Raw genomic sequence first — 13,944 nt, forward strand, 5'->3', positions numbered from 1 at the left:
GTAAGGCAGTCTATGGCGCGGGTGGTGGATGTGGGAGATTGCGGTCTTGCCGGGTGGGACGGTCTGCGGAGCGCTCTGCTGAGGGGGCGTCGCTCGCCCTCATACTCCCTGCTGTCGAGGCTATGTCTGAGGAGCTGGCTGTAGCCCCCCCTGCCATTTCCCTCTCTGTCATCTCTGGACCCGTGTGAAGCCGTCAGCGTCCACCTGCGGGCCTATCAGTTGGGCCGCCTTGGCTCCAAGGCGCGTACAATCTGCTGCCTAATGCCCAAAGTCGTGGCAGCGCAGACATTGCCCTGGTTGCCCAGTCACAGTGACCTGCTGCCTAAAGGAGTGACCTCTTGCCTCAATCTTTAGGAACTTTGGTATACTCTTTGTGTCTTTCACGGCCACTTGTACCTTGGGGACTTCTGCAGCTGTCACTGCATCCACGAAGGAGATAGGAAGAATTGTGCCGAAGAGGCATCCAAAGTCCACTAACTGGCAGTACTCTACCGCCAGTTCAGGGAAAAGTAAGGTGACTGGGTGTCTGAGAAATCTGTTGTGGAGCTCAAATGTCTCCACTATGAAGCGGCTATACCAGGGAACCATGTAAATGACCCCCTTCGTGGAGGCACATGGTGAGCTCTCCACTAACTCATGAGCTGCATTTGCAGAGGTGAGATGAACCATGATCCCTTGGCCCAGGAGGACTGCCTCCATGATTTGTGTTGTGCCAATGCGCAGTGTGGAGTGAAGCCAATCCCGAAGTTGGGCCCTGGATGGAGAGTGTCCTATTACCTGAACAAAGATCGTTGTTTCCTTTAGCTCTAGCTCCGTGACACGAACGGCTAAGAGTTGTTCCTCAGAGAGGATGACGCGCAAGCTATTTGATTGGGGGGCACTCATAGAATGCACCGGCATCTGACCTGAGGTTTCCATTGTGCGACCCTGCTGAGAACCTCCCAAACACTCTGCTGTGATGCCGGCAGGGGGGGTGTTGCTGCAGATGGAGGGAGCAATAGGGGGGGGGGGGGGAGGGCGGTTGTTTTCGGGCAGTGGACTCCACGTATGGCAAGCTCCCTATGGGGACATGCGGGTGGCCTAATGGGCGGAGCTACCAAACGATGAAGGCTGGGACAATGTAGGGGAGGAACTGTGCATGGGGGGGGGGCGCGTTGCATGTCTGGAGAGTTTGGCCGCAGCGTGATGGATGTCCAGCTAGAGGCAAAGGGCGTGACATCAGGCAGCTGGAGGCGAAGGGCGTGACGTCAGGCAGTTGAAGGAGGGGGTGTGAAGGCAGTCAGGCGGGGGGGGGGGGGGGGGGGGGGGGGGGGAGGGAGACGCTAAGACAGTTGGGGGAGGATGCATGGTGGCGTGTCGGGCGGGGGGGGGGGGGGGAGTATGGCGCAAAAGGCGGGCAGGAATGCTACGGGAGGGGGCGCGATTGGCGGACAGAGGCGCTGAGGGAGGGGGCACGATGGTAGGCAAGCGGGCGGGTGGGCAACGCAATGGCGTGCGATGGTGGGCAGCAGTGTGTTGGTAGGGAGCGAATCCAAAGATACATAGGTGGAAGATGGGTAATTTCTCAGTTAGAGGCAAAGGCAATTGAACCAAGTGAGGCGCTATGGTTATGAGAAATGTTTCAACTTGTTTGATGTTTCAAGGTTTTGATTTTTCATTTCGTTGGCTACCTCAAGGTTTCTAGGTTTCAAAAGATTTTGTCTATTAGAATGTATATTACCGTTATTAATAATATCAGGGAAAGAAATATATGCTTTAAAACCACGTGGATGCTAGAGTCAAAAGTCTAAAACCTAAAACAAAAACATTCATTTTACATTCATGATTTACAAATCACAGCATATAGGCTACAACAAATGTGTAATATGCATAATGCAAAGTAAAAGTGAAAACAAATGTTCATGAGTGGAATACTTGTGGGGAGACATTTGTTACTTGAGGAGGTGGAGGCCCATGGCAAAGGAATAGGTGGTGAAGGAGTGCATGAAAGAGGAGGAGAGTGTGAGGAGAAGGAAGAGGAAGAGATGACATGGAGGTGGAGGAAGAGAAAGAAGAGGAGGAGATGCATGAGGAGGATGTAATGGTATGCTGAAGGAGGGTGTGGAAAAAATGTGAGCTGAAAGAGCACCCATGTTCTCTTTTCTAAGAAAGCCTTTAAAAGAAAATTTATTTTAAAGAAAACGAAATGCTTGTGTATTTCAAGGTTTTGCGTTTTGTCAAGCCAAATGGGTTTTTTGGTTACTATGGAAAGTGCTACACTCCATACTCCACTGGACCGAAGGGTCTCCTAGGAAAGTGGACTTTGCCACTTCTAATCGTGCACTAGAGATAGATGGCACTTCAAAAGTACATTTCAAGGATACATTGTGTCCATCCTCAAGCAAGACCAAGAGTTCGTGAGGAGTAAAGCCCACATTTGAGGGGTACTTGACTAGTCAAATAACCTTGCGTGTCATGAAAGGAGGTTGGTTGAGGGATGTTCTAGCAGCTATATGATAGCAAATCAATGCCAATGAGTATGAGCACCTTGTGGACGTGGGGAATAAGTTGCAAATGTTGGAGCATGACCCCCTCTTGGTTGTGAAGGAGGGGCAGCATGGTACCCTTGGCCTTTGTATAACTACTAACACTCATCATCAAAATGACTGTCTATTGGCAATGCTGGCAACACCTACATTTATATGACAACACTTGTGAGATATCATCTTGCGAATTGGGCCCAAATGTGTTTTGCAGGTTGTGATTGATAATGGAAGCAATTGTGTCTCCATGGGCAGCATGTTAGAGGAGGAGTTTCCAGCCGTTGTATGGATGCCATATGCTACTCATTGTATTGATCTTTTGATTGAGCATACAAACAAAACTCAGTGGGTTGAGACCATTTTCAGCATTGCCACAAGTATAGTCAATTTTGTGAGAAGCAGGCCCAAAGTCCTTTCCACCTTGAGCTCGTTTAGCCACCTTGAGCTCTTAAAACCCTTTGCCACAAGATTTGCATACATCTTCATTGTGCTCGAGAGGTTGGTTCGTGTTTACAAAGAGTTGGTGCACGCTATATGGTCTGATGAGTTCATATAGTGAGATGAGTATGATTATCCAAAGACCATGGCATTTCGGCACCCCTCCCCCCCATTTGCATGAATGGGTACTTAGGAGGGGGTGGGCTTTTAAACTCTTAACCTTAGTGAATTCTTCTTTCTATAAAAAGAAAGCTGAAAAACGAATTAAATAGTTCGTACGACCATCCACCTTGATCATTACACGATGTTTGCTTCAGTATCGAGCTGTGTGATTGCTAGCCAACCTCGTGCATATCACTTTCAATCTCACCAAAGGACCGTGATAGCCATTCAACTTCCCTTCGGGTTCTGACTGTGAAGACAAAGAGAGAACAAGCAAGCGGAAGGTTAATAGCCGTATAAGGCTATAAAACCCTTATTATTATAGCTTAATGGGCTTTTGGGGAGAGGATTCAATTTCTGTAACACAACCGCTGTTACGAGAGAGAGAGAGAGAGAGAGAGAGAGAGAGAGAGAGAGAGAGAGAGAGAGAGAGAGAGATTAACGTCTACATAAGGCCAATGTTGCCTATGAGACAAAATCCAGAGTACATCCATGTCTAATGTCATCCCATCAGTAAGGAAAAGATAACATTACAAATAAGTGGGTGGCCTATGAAACAATATTGAAAATAACTATATGATGGGACTATACTAGGGTTGAACCATGTGTAGTGTTGTTCCACTGATAGAAAGAAAAGGAAAGGAAAGGAGAACTAGATTTGATAGAACCATGTACAAAAGTGTGGTGGGGACTATAAACTATAGCTGATCTCAAGATCTGCACATGATCTCAGTTATGATGCGGTCACTAGCTGCCTCATTGATATGCCTAGTGGTGAGTCTACGGTGTCTTGTGATAATGGCTCTAATCCGACTGTGGTGTGGCCTCCTCGGATGTGGTCCTGGTAGACGAGGTCGTCGTGCTTGACGAAGGGAAATGGCTCTATCCAATGTGACTCCACGGTGTGGCCTATAAGGTGTTTGGCGGGGTGGCTCTATCTGTGCTAGGGGCAGTGTCAGTAGGGTCGGCTTTGTAAAAGAAGTCTGTCACTGCTCTTTGTGCGTGTCCCTCTGGGTGAGCTGACCTCCTGTCTCACAGTAGTGCAGTTCGGCACCTCTCAAGCTCCAGGAGGAAGAGACCTAGGCTATCATCATGATCAATGGCCTTTCCATGCTATCCCAATCATCATAATAATCCCTCTCTACTCCAATCTTATCAGTGAGTGGGCTAAGACGCCTGTGGTACAAGTTGCAACCCCATACCTCTGCTCCATATAGTAATGTAGGTGTGACTAGGGTGTCAAACAACCAGAGTTTGGTGTGGGGCTCCTTGAACTGTATGTGAGCACATTGACTCTCGAGTGCCCCTAGTGCTGCGTATCCACGTGCCAAGTGTGCCTCTGATGCCCCTCTCAATGAAAAACGTGGGCCAAAGAAGGTGACTCCCAAATAGACATTCCCTCACATGCTCCAGTATGTCTCCCCCAAATGTGAATTGGTACATAGATCTAGTAACCCATGTTGCTGAAGTATTGAAAACCATGGTTTTGGTCTTCCCAAGGTTCATTGTGAGGTCTTTATCTCTACAGAAGATGTGCAAAGCATCTACACGGGACTGCAATCCCTCCGGTGAATCTGAAATGAGAACAATATCATCTGCATATAGTAATATCGGTATCAACACCCCTGCTAGGCTGGGTCCAAGCTCCTCTTCGGTCTATGTAATAAGACACTTCATCTATGTATAGACTAAACAATGTGGGTGAAAGTGGACATCCTTGTTTTACTCCTATGGTACTGTCAATCCTCTCAGATAGCTCCCCAGGTGCTCGTACATGACTTGTCACTCCCTCATAAAATGCATAGACACCCCATCGTATACCCTCTGGTACTCCAATGTCCTGCAATCTCTACATGATGCGTGTACGAGGCACTGTATCAAAAGCTTTGCAAAAGTCTACAAAGCAACAATAGATCCTCTTGTCTTGGATTCGAGCCTCCTTAATAATGGCTCAAGTGTGAGAATATGGTCTAGCGTGGTATATCCTCGTCTGAAACTTGCCTGTCCTTGTGCTCTCTTGCCTTGCATTTCAGCCCACTCATTGAGTTCATGTTCCAATATAGAACCATATATCTTGGCCAGAGTATGACCGATCATGATAGTCCTGTAGTTGCTAGGAATCAGGGGATCACCACTGTTAAATAGCGAAATTATAGTATTGTCTGACCAACTCATAGGGAAACCTTCACATACTGCTCTATTGAACATATGTGCTAATATGGGTGCTAATATGTCACAAGCATGTGAGAAATGTTCTGCTACTAGTCCATCTTCATCCTGTGCCCTTCCATTTTGTAATCTATAAATTGCATCCCTAGCCATTTTCCATGTGAAGAATGACCACTGTGTTGGCCTACAAGCTTGTGGGGGCTGCATAGGTGGCTGTCCTAGCAGGTCATACAGCTGTCTCCCATAGTCAAGCCAAGCACTTGGTGATGTAATTTGTATGGGGGGCTGTCTTTCATGAGACATCTTCCATGCGCTTTTGCTATCCCACCCCAAAAGTAGCTGATATATCTCTACTTCTGCTTTCTTATTCCGCACAAGGCGTTTGAAGAATGCCTTTGCTTGGCGATGTGTCTGAGTGCCTAGCTCCACTTCCCTCTGTAAGCGAGCTCGAGTAACTCTACACTCATCATCATACTAGCTATTTTGGGGAGCAGTAGATCGTGTGGGTCTACATCGGGGCAAGGTGTGTGGGAATGCATACATGGCTGATCCATGTATAGCCTCTGCTAAATCCCTTGAACATTCTTCCAATGATCTACTGAAGTCATACATGGCTGATCCATGCGAGAGAGAGAGAGAGAGAGAGAGAGAGAGAGAGAGAGAGAGAGAGAGAGAGAGAAGGAGGAGGAGTAGAAGGAAAGAAGAGAGATGAGAAGAAGAGTAAGATAAGAAGACGAGGAAAAGTAAAAGGGAAGAGGAGGAGGAGAGGAGAAGAAGAAAGGAGAAGGAAATTAGAAGAAGGTAGAGGAAGAGAAGAGAAGAGAGGAGATAGAAGTAAGGAATAGGGAGAAGAAAGGGATATTTTATGCGTAAGTTCCATCACCTCACAAGTTCTCCCATTGATCATCATTGCGCAACAAGCAAAACTGGAAGGCAATCCATAGATGCAAGACAAGAGTTCAAGTTGTACATGTGCCAAGGCCTTCATAAGTGGAAGTATCACTAAAGTCCAGTAGTATCGAGCAAAACTGGAAGGCAATCCATAGATGCAAGACGGGAGTTCAAGTTGTACAAGTACCAAGGCCTTCATAAGCGAAAGTACCACTAAAGTTTGATAGTATCGAGCTAGAGACCGTAATCCACAACTTGCAAAGAAACCCCAAGTGCTCCCCTAGAAGTTGCTTTCTTTACTAAGTTAGCTTACCATTGCATAGGAATGATGGAAAGGTCTCTTATTAAAATAAGAAATATTCATGGGATTGAAACAAAGGGAGTTGTGCATGGGTACGAATCATTATACTTTAAAAAACAAGGTTGAAAACATGCTACTCTACTATGTGATTGGCATGTACCACTTGAAATTGCACTTTAATGGAAGGATAAATTGTTGTAGATTGCATCTTTCTTGCAAAGTATCGGACAAAGTTTTTTTTTTTTTTTTTTTTGGGCTTGTTGAAATTGTCTTTACAGAAAAGACTAGTCTTGTTGTGAAAGAGATAGTTTGCTATCCAAGATAAGTGTCTTTTTTAAAAAAAGGTATTCGAAGTAATTATTATGATTAATATTATGAAGAGGAAATGTTTTCCTAGTTGTTGATTATAGGTTAATTACTTAGCTGTGTATTTGCACATGATAGTTCTTGTGTCCTCATAGGTGGATTTTTGATTACGCACTAAACCTCCCCCAAGGTTAGTGGCGGGAGCTCTTCACCAAGGGGTTGTTTGATCGTGCTGGAGGCTAGGACCAATTCTAGATGTGAGAGGTCTCTTCGTAGGGAGGATGTTAGGCTAGGAGGTGATGAGGATACCAGTGCGGCTCTGGTCGCAAATCCCTCTAACCCTTGTGTGACCCAAGATGGATTTTTTGGAAGGCCTTGATGCTAGATAAGGGCGGATTGGTGGATTGTGTGTCTAAAACTAGACACGAGTTCGGAATTATGGGACGAAATGCTAGATTGGCATTGCACCTTGGAGAAGGTGCGAGACAAGTACATTATTTTATATCTTCTTTCAAAAGATTGCTTTGATATTGTCTTGTGTCCTTGACAGAATTTACGTGAAGGAACCAGTGTTTGATGGCTAATTAAGGAAGTTGTCTTTGTGAATGCAAAGGTTCAAGAACCGCAAGCTACTAGGTGATCTTAGTGTTGAATCAAGACCCCATATTCAGGTCGATCTTTATGGGTTATGGCCAAAACCTTTCGTCGCAAAGTGGACTCGAGAGTGCCTAGGTGATAAACCCCTTGTCATTCTAAGGATTACCCGGCAACATCATTTAGGAAAAGTCTTTGAAGGGACTACTAAATCATGCTGATAAGGGCTCCTTAGTCGGGCATGTCACAAATGTCATGAATGATACTCGGTGAAAAGAGGTGGGGGACTATGGTGGAAACTCTCACAGTGTCACACATCATTGATATGGAGGGTAGAACTTGGTCTCCTTTATGAGTATATGGATAAGATAGGAGAGGCTCTAAAAAAGAGCAACTTTTTGCCCTTGGACAAGTAAGTACTCTTTATTTTACAAATTGATATTATATACATGAAATTTGAATAATCATTCTTGGATTGATATTTCACATGTTTATTCAATGTTGACACCTTGATTCTTTAGGATTGCACAAATTATGGTTGTGTAGGAGAGGAGATGGAATTGGTTTCATAGACCAATTCATGCAATGGCCCATGCCTTGCATCCTCTTTGGTGAGATGATGAGCAATGTGAGAGTGAGGAGCTAGAGGAGGCATTCTTGGAGTATATGACAAAGGTTATAAGAGGTGATGCATCCATACTTCAAAGGACTGATGATGATCTCTTAACATTCCACAATGAGAGCTTGCGTTTTGGTAGAGAGACTACGAAGTTAAGAGAGACTTAATTTCAACCTGTCTCATGGTGGGAAAAGTATGGAAATTATGCACCTACACTAGTAATTTGTAATCTAAAGAACCCTTTATTATACATAATGTCATCTATATAATTTATCATTGCATAGTTTAATTCTTATGGTTCTATTTGTATTTGATTTATAGAAACGCATTGTTATATGAGTGCTCTCATGAGACTAGCTCAGGCTCTTATTAGAGAAATTGGAGTACTTGAGCTCTTTTCCGTACAAAGAAAAGAAATAAGCTTACCATTGCTCAATTAGAGAGGTTAGTCTTTTGTGATTGCAATCTCCAACTACTTCAGAGAAATGTTATTCATACCAAGCAACACAAGTGGTTGTATGTATATCTTCTTAATAGCTTATGGTCTTTGACTTTTGAATGCTAATTTTAAAGATATATATATATATATATATATTTCTCTATGTTAGATAAAACATACGTAAATATTGACAAGATCTATATAGAGAAGGTGAAGTTTATTCCATATATCACACTAAAGAAGCATGACATATATACTATGCTCTATGAGGAGATGATAGCCTCGAGTCATACCATGCGTAACAAGACTGCATCATAGCGTCGGAGAGCCTTAGATGGAGCTAGTATTTTGGTTGATTTAGAAAATTTAGGGACTTCTAATGCTTCTAGCTTATTAGTTGATGTGTATAGTGATGAGCTAAAGGAGGATCGGGATGATAGCACCTCCATTGATGTCGATGATGTTTTTATGGATGCTTGATTTTGAATTGTGGCCTACAAAATTGATAACAATGTGAAATTGTGCAATGTGAATCATGGATCTTGGGTTCTTGTATTAAAAGTTAAGATTTTTCAATGACTCTAGTCTCTAGTATGCTTAGTATATTTATAAACACATATTATTATTTATATTATAGTTTATTGGTATTTTTTAAAATTCTGTTTCCACAAAAATTTCAAATTGTCGAAACTTTGAAACTCCATTTCTTACAGTTTCTGAAACTTTCGTTTCTGAAATGTATGGAAACTATGTTTGAAAGGTGAAAACAAGGATTCCCTCTAAAGTCGACAAAGAGGATTCTTATGAATTTTGATCGAATAACTTTGAGTATTACCATATTTCATATTCAACTTGATAGAATGTGGCCAATTGGGGCTATGAGATGGCCTACTGCATGAATGTGAAATATTTGGGTCTTAGCTTATCCAAGGACGAAGCAACTTGGCTTTCATCCGACTTTGGTGGCCAATGATAAATTTTGGCAAGTAAACGACAATAATCGACCGACTTGACTATCAAGTTGTCCTTCTCAATGATGTCAAGTTTGATATGTCATGTATGATCACGAGCTCCATAGTGATCCACAAAAAGTATGCCCAATGCTTATGTGTAAGATCAAACTATTGTAATTGTGAGTAATGTCTAGTATGAAACCTTGCATGCGCTTGGTAATAGCTATGGCATTTCTAATTTTCAAAGAGTGGACTACCTCATACGAGGACCAATGGGGGTCAGATTGGGTTTTCAACCCTTGAATAAGTTCCACAAATCTTGGGAGCCCGAAATATGCTGCATTAGATTAAAGTGGGTCTTGCCACTAAATGCATGCATGTCCATAGTGGAAGAATAGAAGGATGAGTGAGGTGTTTGATATTTGGTTGGCATTGGGTAGGCTTGCGATTGACTACCTATGATATGCGGCACCGAGCACCAAGTGCTTGACTTGGTGACTAGCTATGACATGCCCTGAAGAAGGCGTTTGCCTAGTGTCAAGTGCATGTGTCGAAAAGGTATAGGATGGCTCACTTGGTATTCGTATATTAGTAAGCTATGTGACCTCTTGAGTGATTGCCAGATCCTTGCTATAAAATCATATACATTTGTTGGAGATAGCCCCAAAGTTGGTTCCAACCATCTCCACCATCATCTTATACTCCTTAGCATCAAATCTCTCAAAGTTTCTCTTTGCTTTGCTATTTTACAAGATAGCTGACCTGTAATTACAACACCTCTTTTTTGAGCTCTTCTTTCTTTCTTTTTTCCAAAAAAAGAGAAAATTCAATTACTAAGTTCTTGGAACAAGATATTCAAGTGTAATTTGCAAAATACTATGCAGCCTTGTAAGAGACTTCCATATTTAAAAAAAATATCTAACAAGGAAAGGTCCATTATAAAGATTGAATGAATAACCAATGAGGAGGTCTATAATGCAAGACCATGTGGTTTCAGAAAAGTGAGAAAGTAGTTGAATTCCATGTTCTCAGAAAAGCATCTTATCTCCTTAAGTCTTTGAATTGCCTTGTATTCTCTCCCATCTCCCATAGAGAGTATGCACGATCTCTATCCAAATCCTGTAGAGAGTCTTTGCAATATGTTCAAAAAATCAGTAGTATGGCTACATTTAGTTGTCCATATGTACCAAGCAATAATTCTATCTATGACAATACTTGTGAGTACACACTATTCATGACAATTGCCTTTGTTTGTGACCCAAGTAACCATTCTCCATGTAGCAACTATAAATTCTACAGTGCCATACATAGTTGTCATGTACGAAAGGTACGATACGGTACGGTATGATAAAATATGGTACTAAATGGTACCTTAAGATTTTATAAGGTACTGCACGATAGTAGTACGGAAAAAAAAAAACTTTATTATTTTGGACTAAAGATACTAGAATAGGTATTTCAAGTCTAACTAGCAATGCTATTAGAGTATATAAGATGAGTACTTGAGGGTAACAGGCCAAAACCTAATGTTGGATGTGCAACATGCGCTATTGCTACCTACAACTTATAACTACATAGATGGGAGTGGATACATCATACATGAATGATCATACAAATAAGAGAAGTGTGGGCTTGAGAGAGAGAAGGTTGAGAGAAATTGTTTGAATCTCAAATAACCTAATCTCATGGAAGAATTATATTAATATAAGGAGCATTTAGCTCATCCCAAAGTGCAGTTTGAATGGGAAAGATGTATCCATTAAGTTGGTACCTTATGGTACTAATATGTAAGGTACGGTACCTAAAGTATGGTATAGTATCAAACCTTTCCTATGTCGTACTAGTGTAACTATGGTGCCATAAAACAAAGTGCCATGAAACACCATTCTAAGGGGTCTCCTCCAAACCTTGTGAGCCCTTGGGCAATCCCATATGTAGTACCTTTGTGTCTCCTCATACTCTCCACATCTAGCACAAGGGGATAGAGTCTCTACCATACCCAAGCCATGCATGAACTGCTAAACTCTTGTGTGCTAGTAATTGAAGAAAGAGTGAAATGTTCCTTCGTCTAAAGCTGTACTCCAATCTCCTCCAAAATTTTGCAAGGAAAGGTTGTGATATACCTTGGCTGAGGTGCAACTAGCACCACTTTGATCTTGCTCATTTGTTGTATCCTCCTCCCCAATCTAGTGGTATACCTAAAGAAGGGCACATCCCAATGTGAGGTCAAGAACAAGCTTAGCTTGTAAGGAAATCAATGATTTTATTGCATAGAAAGTACATGCATGTGATGCATATGTGCATGTGTATATTCTTTGTCCAATCTTTCCAGAGTGAAAGGCTTCTTCTCATTCTCAGGTTGATTGTAATTGAGCTCATCCTTAAGGGAAAAAAGAATTTGTGTCCTTTTTAATTAATTTGCATAATCAATTATCTATCGAATTTGTTACCTTTGTAATTAATAGCTATCTAGAAAAGTCATAACAACATGGAATGGAGGGAATGGGAGCTTGGAATTGCTCACGGTTCGTCACAAACTGTTGAACCTATGAACGACTCATCTGAAGTAGAAGCATAGTCTACTGTTTGTTCTATAATTAGATGATCGATGCTTGCCCTTGTAAGGGGAATTATTTATTTGTATTAACTAGCAAAACACAAGTGTGACATTGCGTAGTTCAATGCTTAAGTTTTGGTACTAATCTTTTGCATTGAATATGGAGTTATAACTTACATGATTGTGATGTTATGAGGCCTGCAGCTAAGCTTGTGAAACAACATTTTTGCCAGAACCAGATAAATTGACCTTTTAAGTGTCACTTTTATTGCAGAAACAAATCAAGATTTAATTATGTTGCACGGAGGCATACAACTACTGTCAAAAACAGCAGCTAATGCTGAAGATCCACAGACTCTTCGTATGGTTGCAGGGGCGATAGCCAATCTTTGTGGGAATGGTATAGCTGCACAAATCTTTCCATGTCTGAATCTTGTGTTTTAATGCCCACAAAGACCTCTTTAATGATGAGAGTGCACAATGGTGCTGATTCAGATAAGCTGCAGATGAAGCTTAGAGATGATGGGGGCATCAAGGCTCTTTTGAGTATGGTCAAGTCTCATCATACCGATGTTCTTGCTCAAGTTGCTCGAGGGATAGCAAACTTTGCAAAATGTGAGTCTAGAGGTGCTGCACAAGGTATCCAGGCTTGTATATAGCAATTGAGTTTTTTGCGAGTTGATTCTAGTTCCAATGAATGCATTCCTGGATATTTTTATGTGTGCAGGAGCAAAAGCACAGCGATCATTACTTATAGATGAAGGTGCCTTGCCATGGATTGTTGCTAATGCTGGCAATCAAGTGTCACCTATTCGGAGGCATATAGAGCTGGCACTGTGTCACTTGGCACAGCAAGGTAAGTATGAGCTTATTTGGGTTCTTTAGCTAGGCTCAGCTTTCCTGCCACCTTACTTGGCATGTTGATCAGATGTTAATGCAAAGGATCTTGTTGCTGGTGGTGCCTTGTGGGAGCTTGTGTGCATTTCGAAGGAGTCCTCTCGAGAGGATATTAAAAGTCTTGCTCATCACATGCTAATGTCCAATCCTGTATTTCGGACGGAGTTGAAGAGACTGCATGTCCTTGAGTGAAGTAAACGTGCAGCACTTCTTTGGCAGTTCTGGACAGCAAAATCGAACTTATATATTCCATGGTCTCACTTGTAAATATGTTGCTTAATGCATGTGAAGCTCCAATTGGATATGCAAATAATGGTTTGACCATGGACTCGTTGGTCAAACTTCATTTAGAAGCAAGAGAGTGGATATGGCTGTAATTTGGAAGTCCCTATTAGAGAGATCTAAGCAGCCTCGCTTTTATTTTTTCACTTCTTTCCCAATGTAAAAAATGGTTGTGCAAAAATATCTTGAAATTCTTCTATTGAATCAAAGGGTATCCATTTGGATGTCCTGTTTGAGAAGAAATTGGCTATATGAAAGTTTGAACCTTATCTGAAAGTTTAGTCCAGTAGACATAGGTGGTCATGTCATTAAATATACAAGCGTGTTCTGCATATTGTGGACAAATCTTAATCTCTTGATGGTTTTGAGATTGTGGATGGTCAAACTATCAGATATTCAGTGCTACTTTAGGAAGTAGGTAATGTCTTGTTCATATTTGATGATTCTCTGCAACAGACATATGATGGTTCACCTCATTGCCGGTAGTCTCAACTGTGCCTGAGGAGTCGGCCACTGTTAATTATTGCATTGCACTAGGACATCTCTTACATTTCAACACTGAACTGTAACGAGTGCTACGAGCAAAACGCTGCATTGCCTTGCCACAGTGTTTCGGATGTTCACATGCCACAGAGATAGTACCATGTCTCCTTTCGAATTGAGTGCAACATGACTCTAATATTCCAACCCTTCCTTAACGATTTCCTCCCGGCTGTACCACTCGCTGGATTTCCACATCTGTGACAGGCCCTACGGATTCCTTTGAATCAAAGTCCGGACATGCCTATTGGCACTGAAAGTCATTCCTGCACCT

At 42.2% G+C, this 13,944-nt stretch overlaps 1 protein-coding gene across 7 annotated transcripts in view; it reads left to right on the forward strand.

The window, feature by feature from the left end:
- Positions 1-13,389, forward strand: part of LOC148025350 (kinesin-like protein KIN-UB) — a 90,508-nt gene extending 77,119 nt beyond the window's left edge. For 3 of the 7 annotated variants that reach the window (XM_087692394.1, XM_087692390.1, XM_087692396.1), the window contains 4 exons: positions 12,226-12,351; positions 12,447-12,590; positions 12,679-12,807; positions 12,880-13,388. In XM_087692394.1, the coding sequence (XP_087548520.1) occupies positions 12,226-12,351; positions 12,447-12,590; positions 12,679-12,807; positions 12,880-13,040 (560 nt within the window). In that variant the 3' untranslated portion in view covers positions 13,041-13,388. Of the gene's footprint in view, positions 1-12,225; positions 12,352-12,446; positions 12,591-12,678; positions 12,813-12,879 lie in introns of those variants that run through there. The other 4 variants (XM_087692393.1, XM_087692392.1, XR_015693054.1 and 1 more) reach the window with 4 other exon arrangements.
- The last annotated feature ends 555 nt before the right edge of the window (positions 13,390-13,944 follow it).

The sequence above is a fragment of the Lygodium microphyllum genome, chromosome 14 (assembly GCF_053477565.2).
Source record: "Lygodium microphyllum isolate KBCC chromosome 14, Lygodium_microphyllum_v1.1.10, whole genome shotgun sequence".
Taxonomy (NCBI): Eukaryota; Viridiplantae; Streptophyta; class Polypodiopsida; order Schizaeales; family Lygodiaceae; genus Lygodium; species Lygodium microphyllum.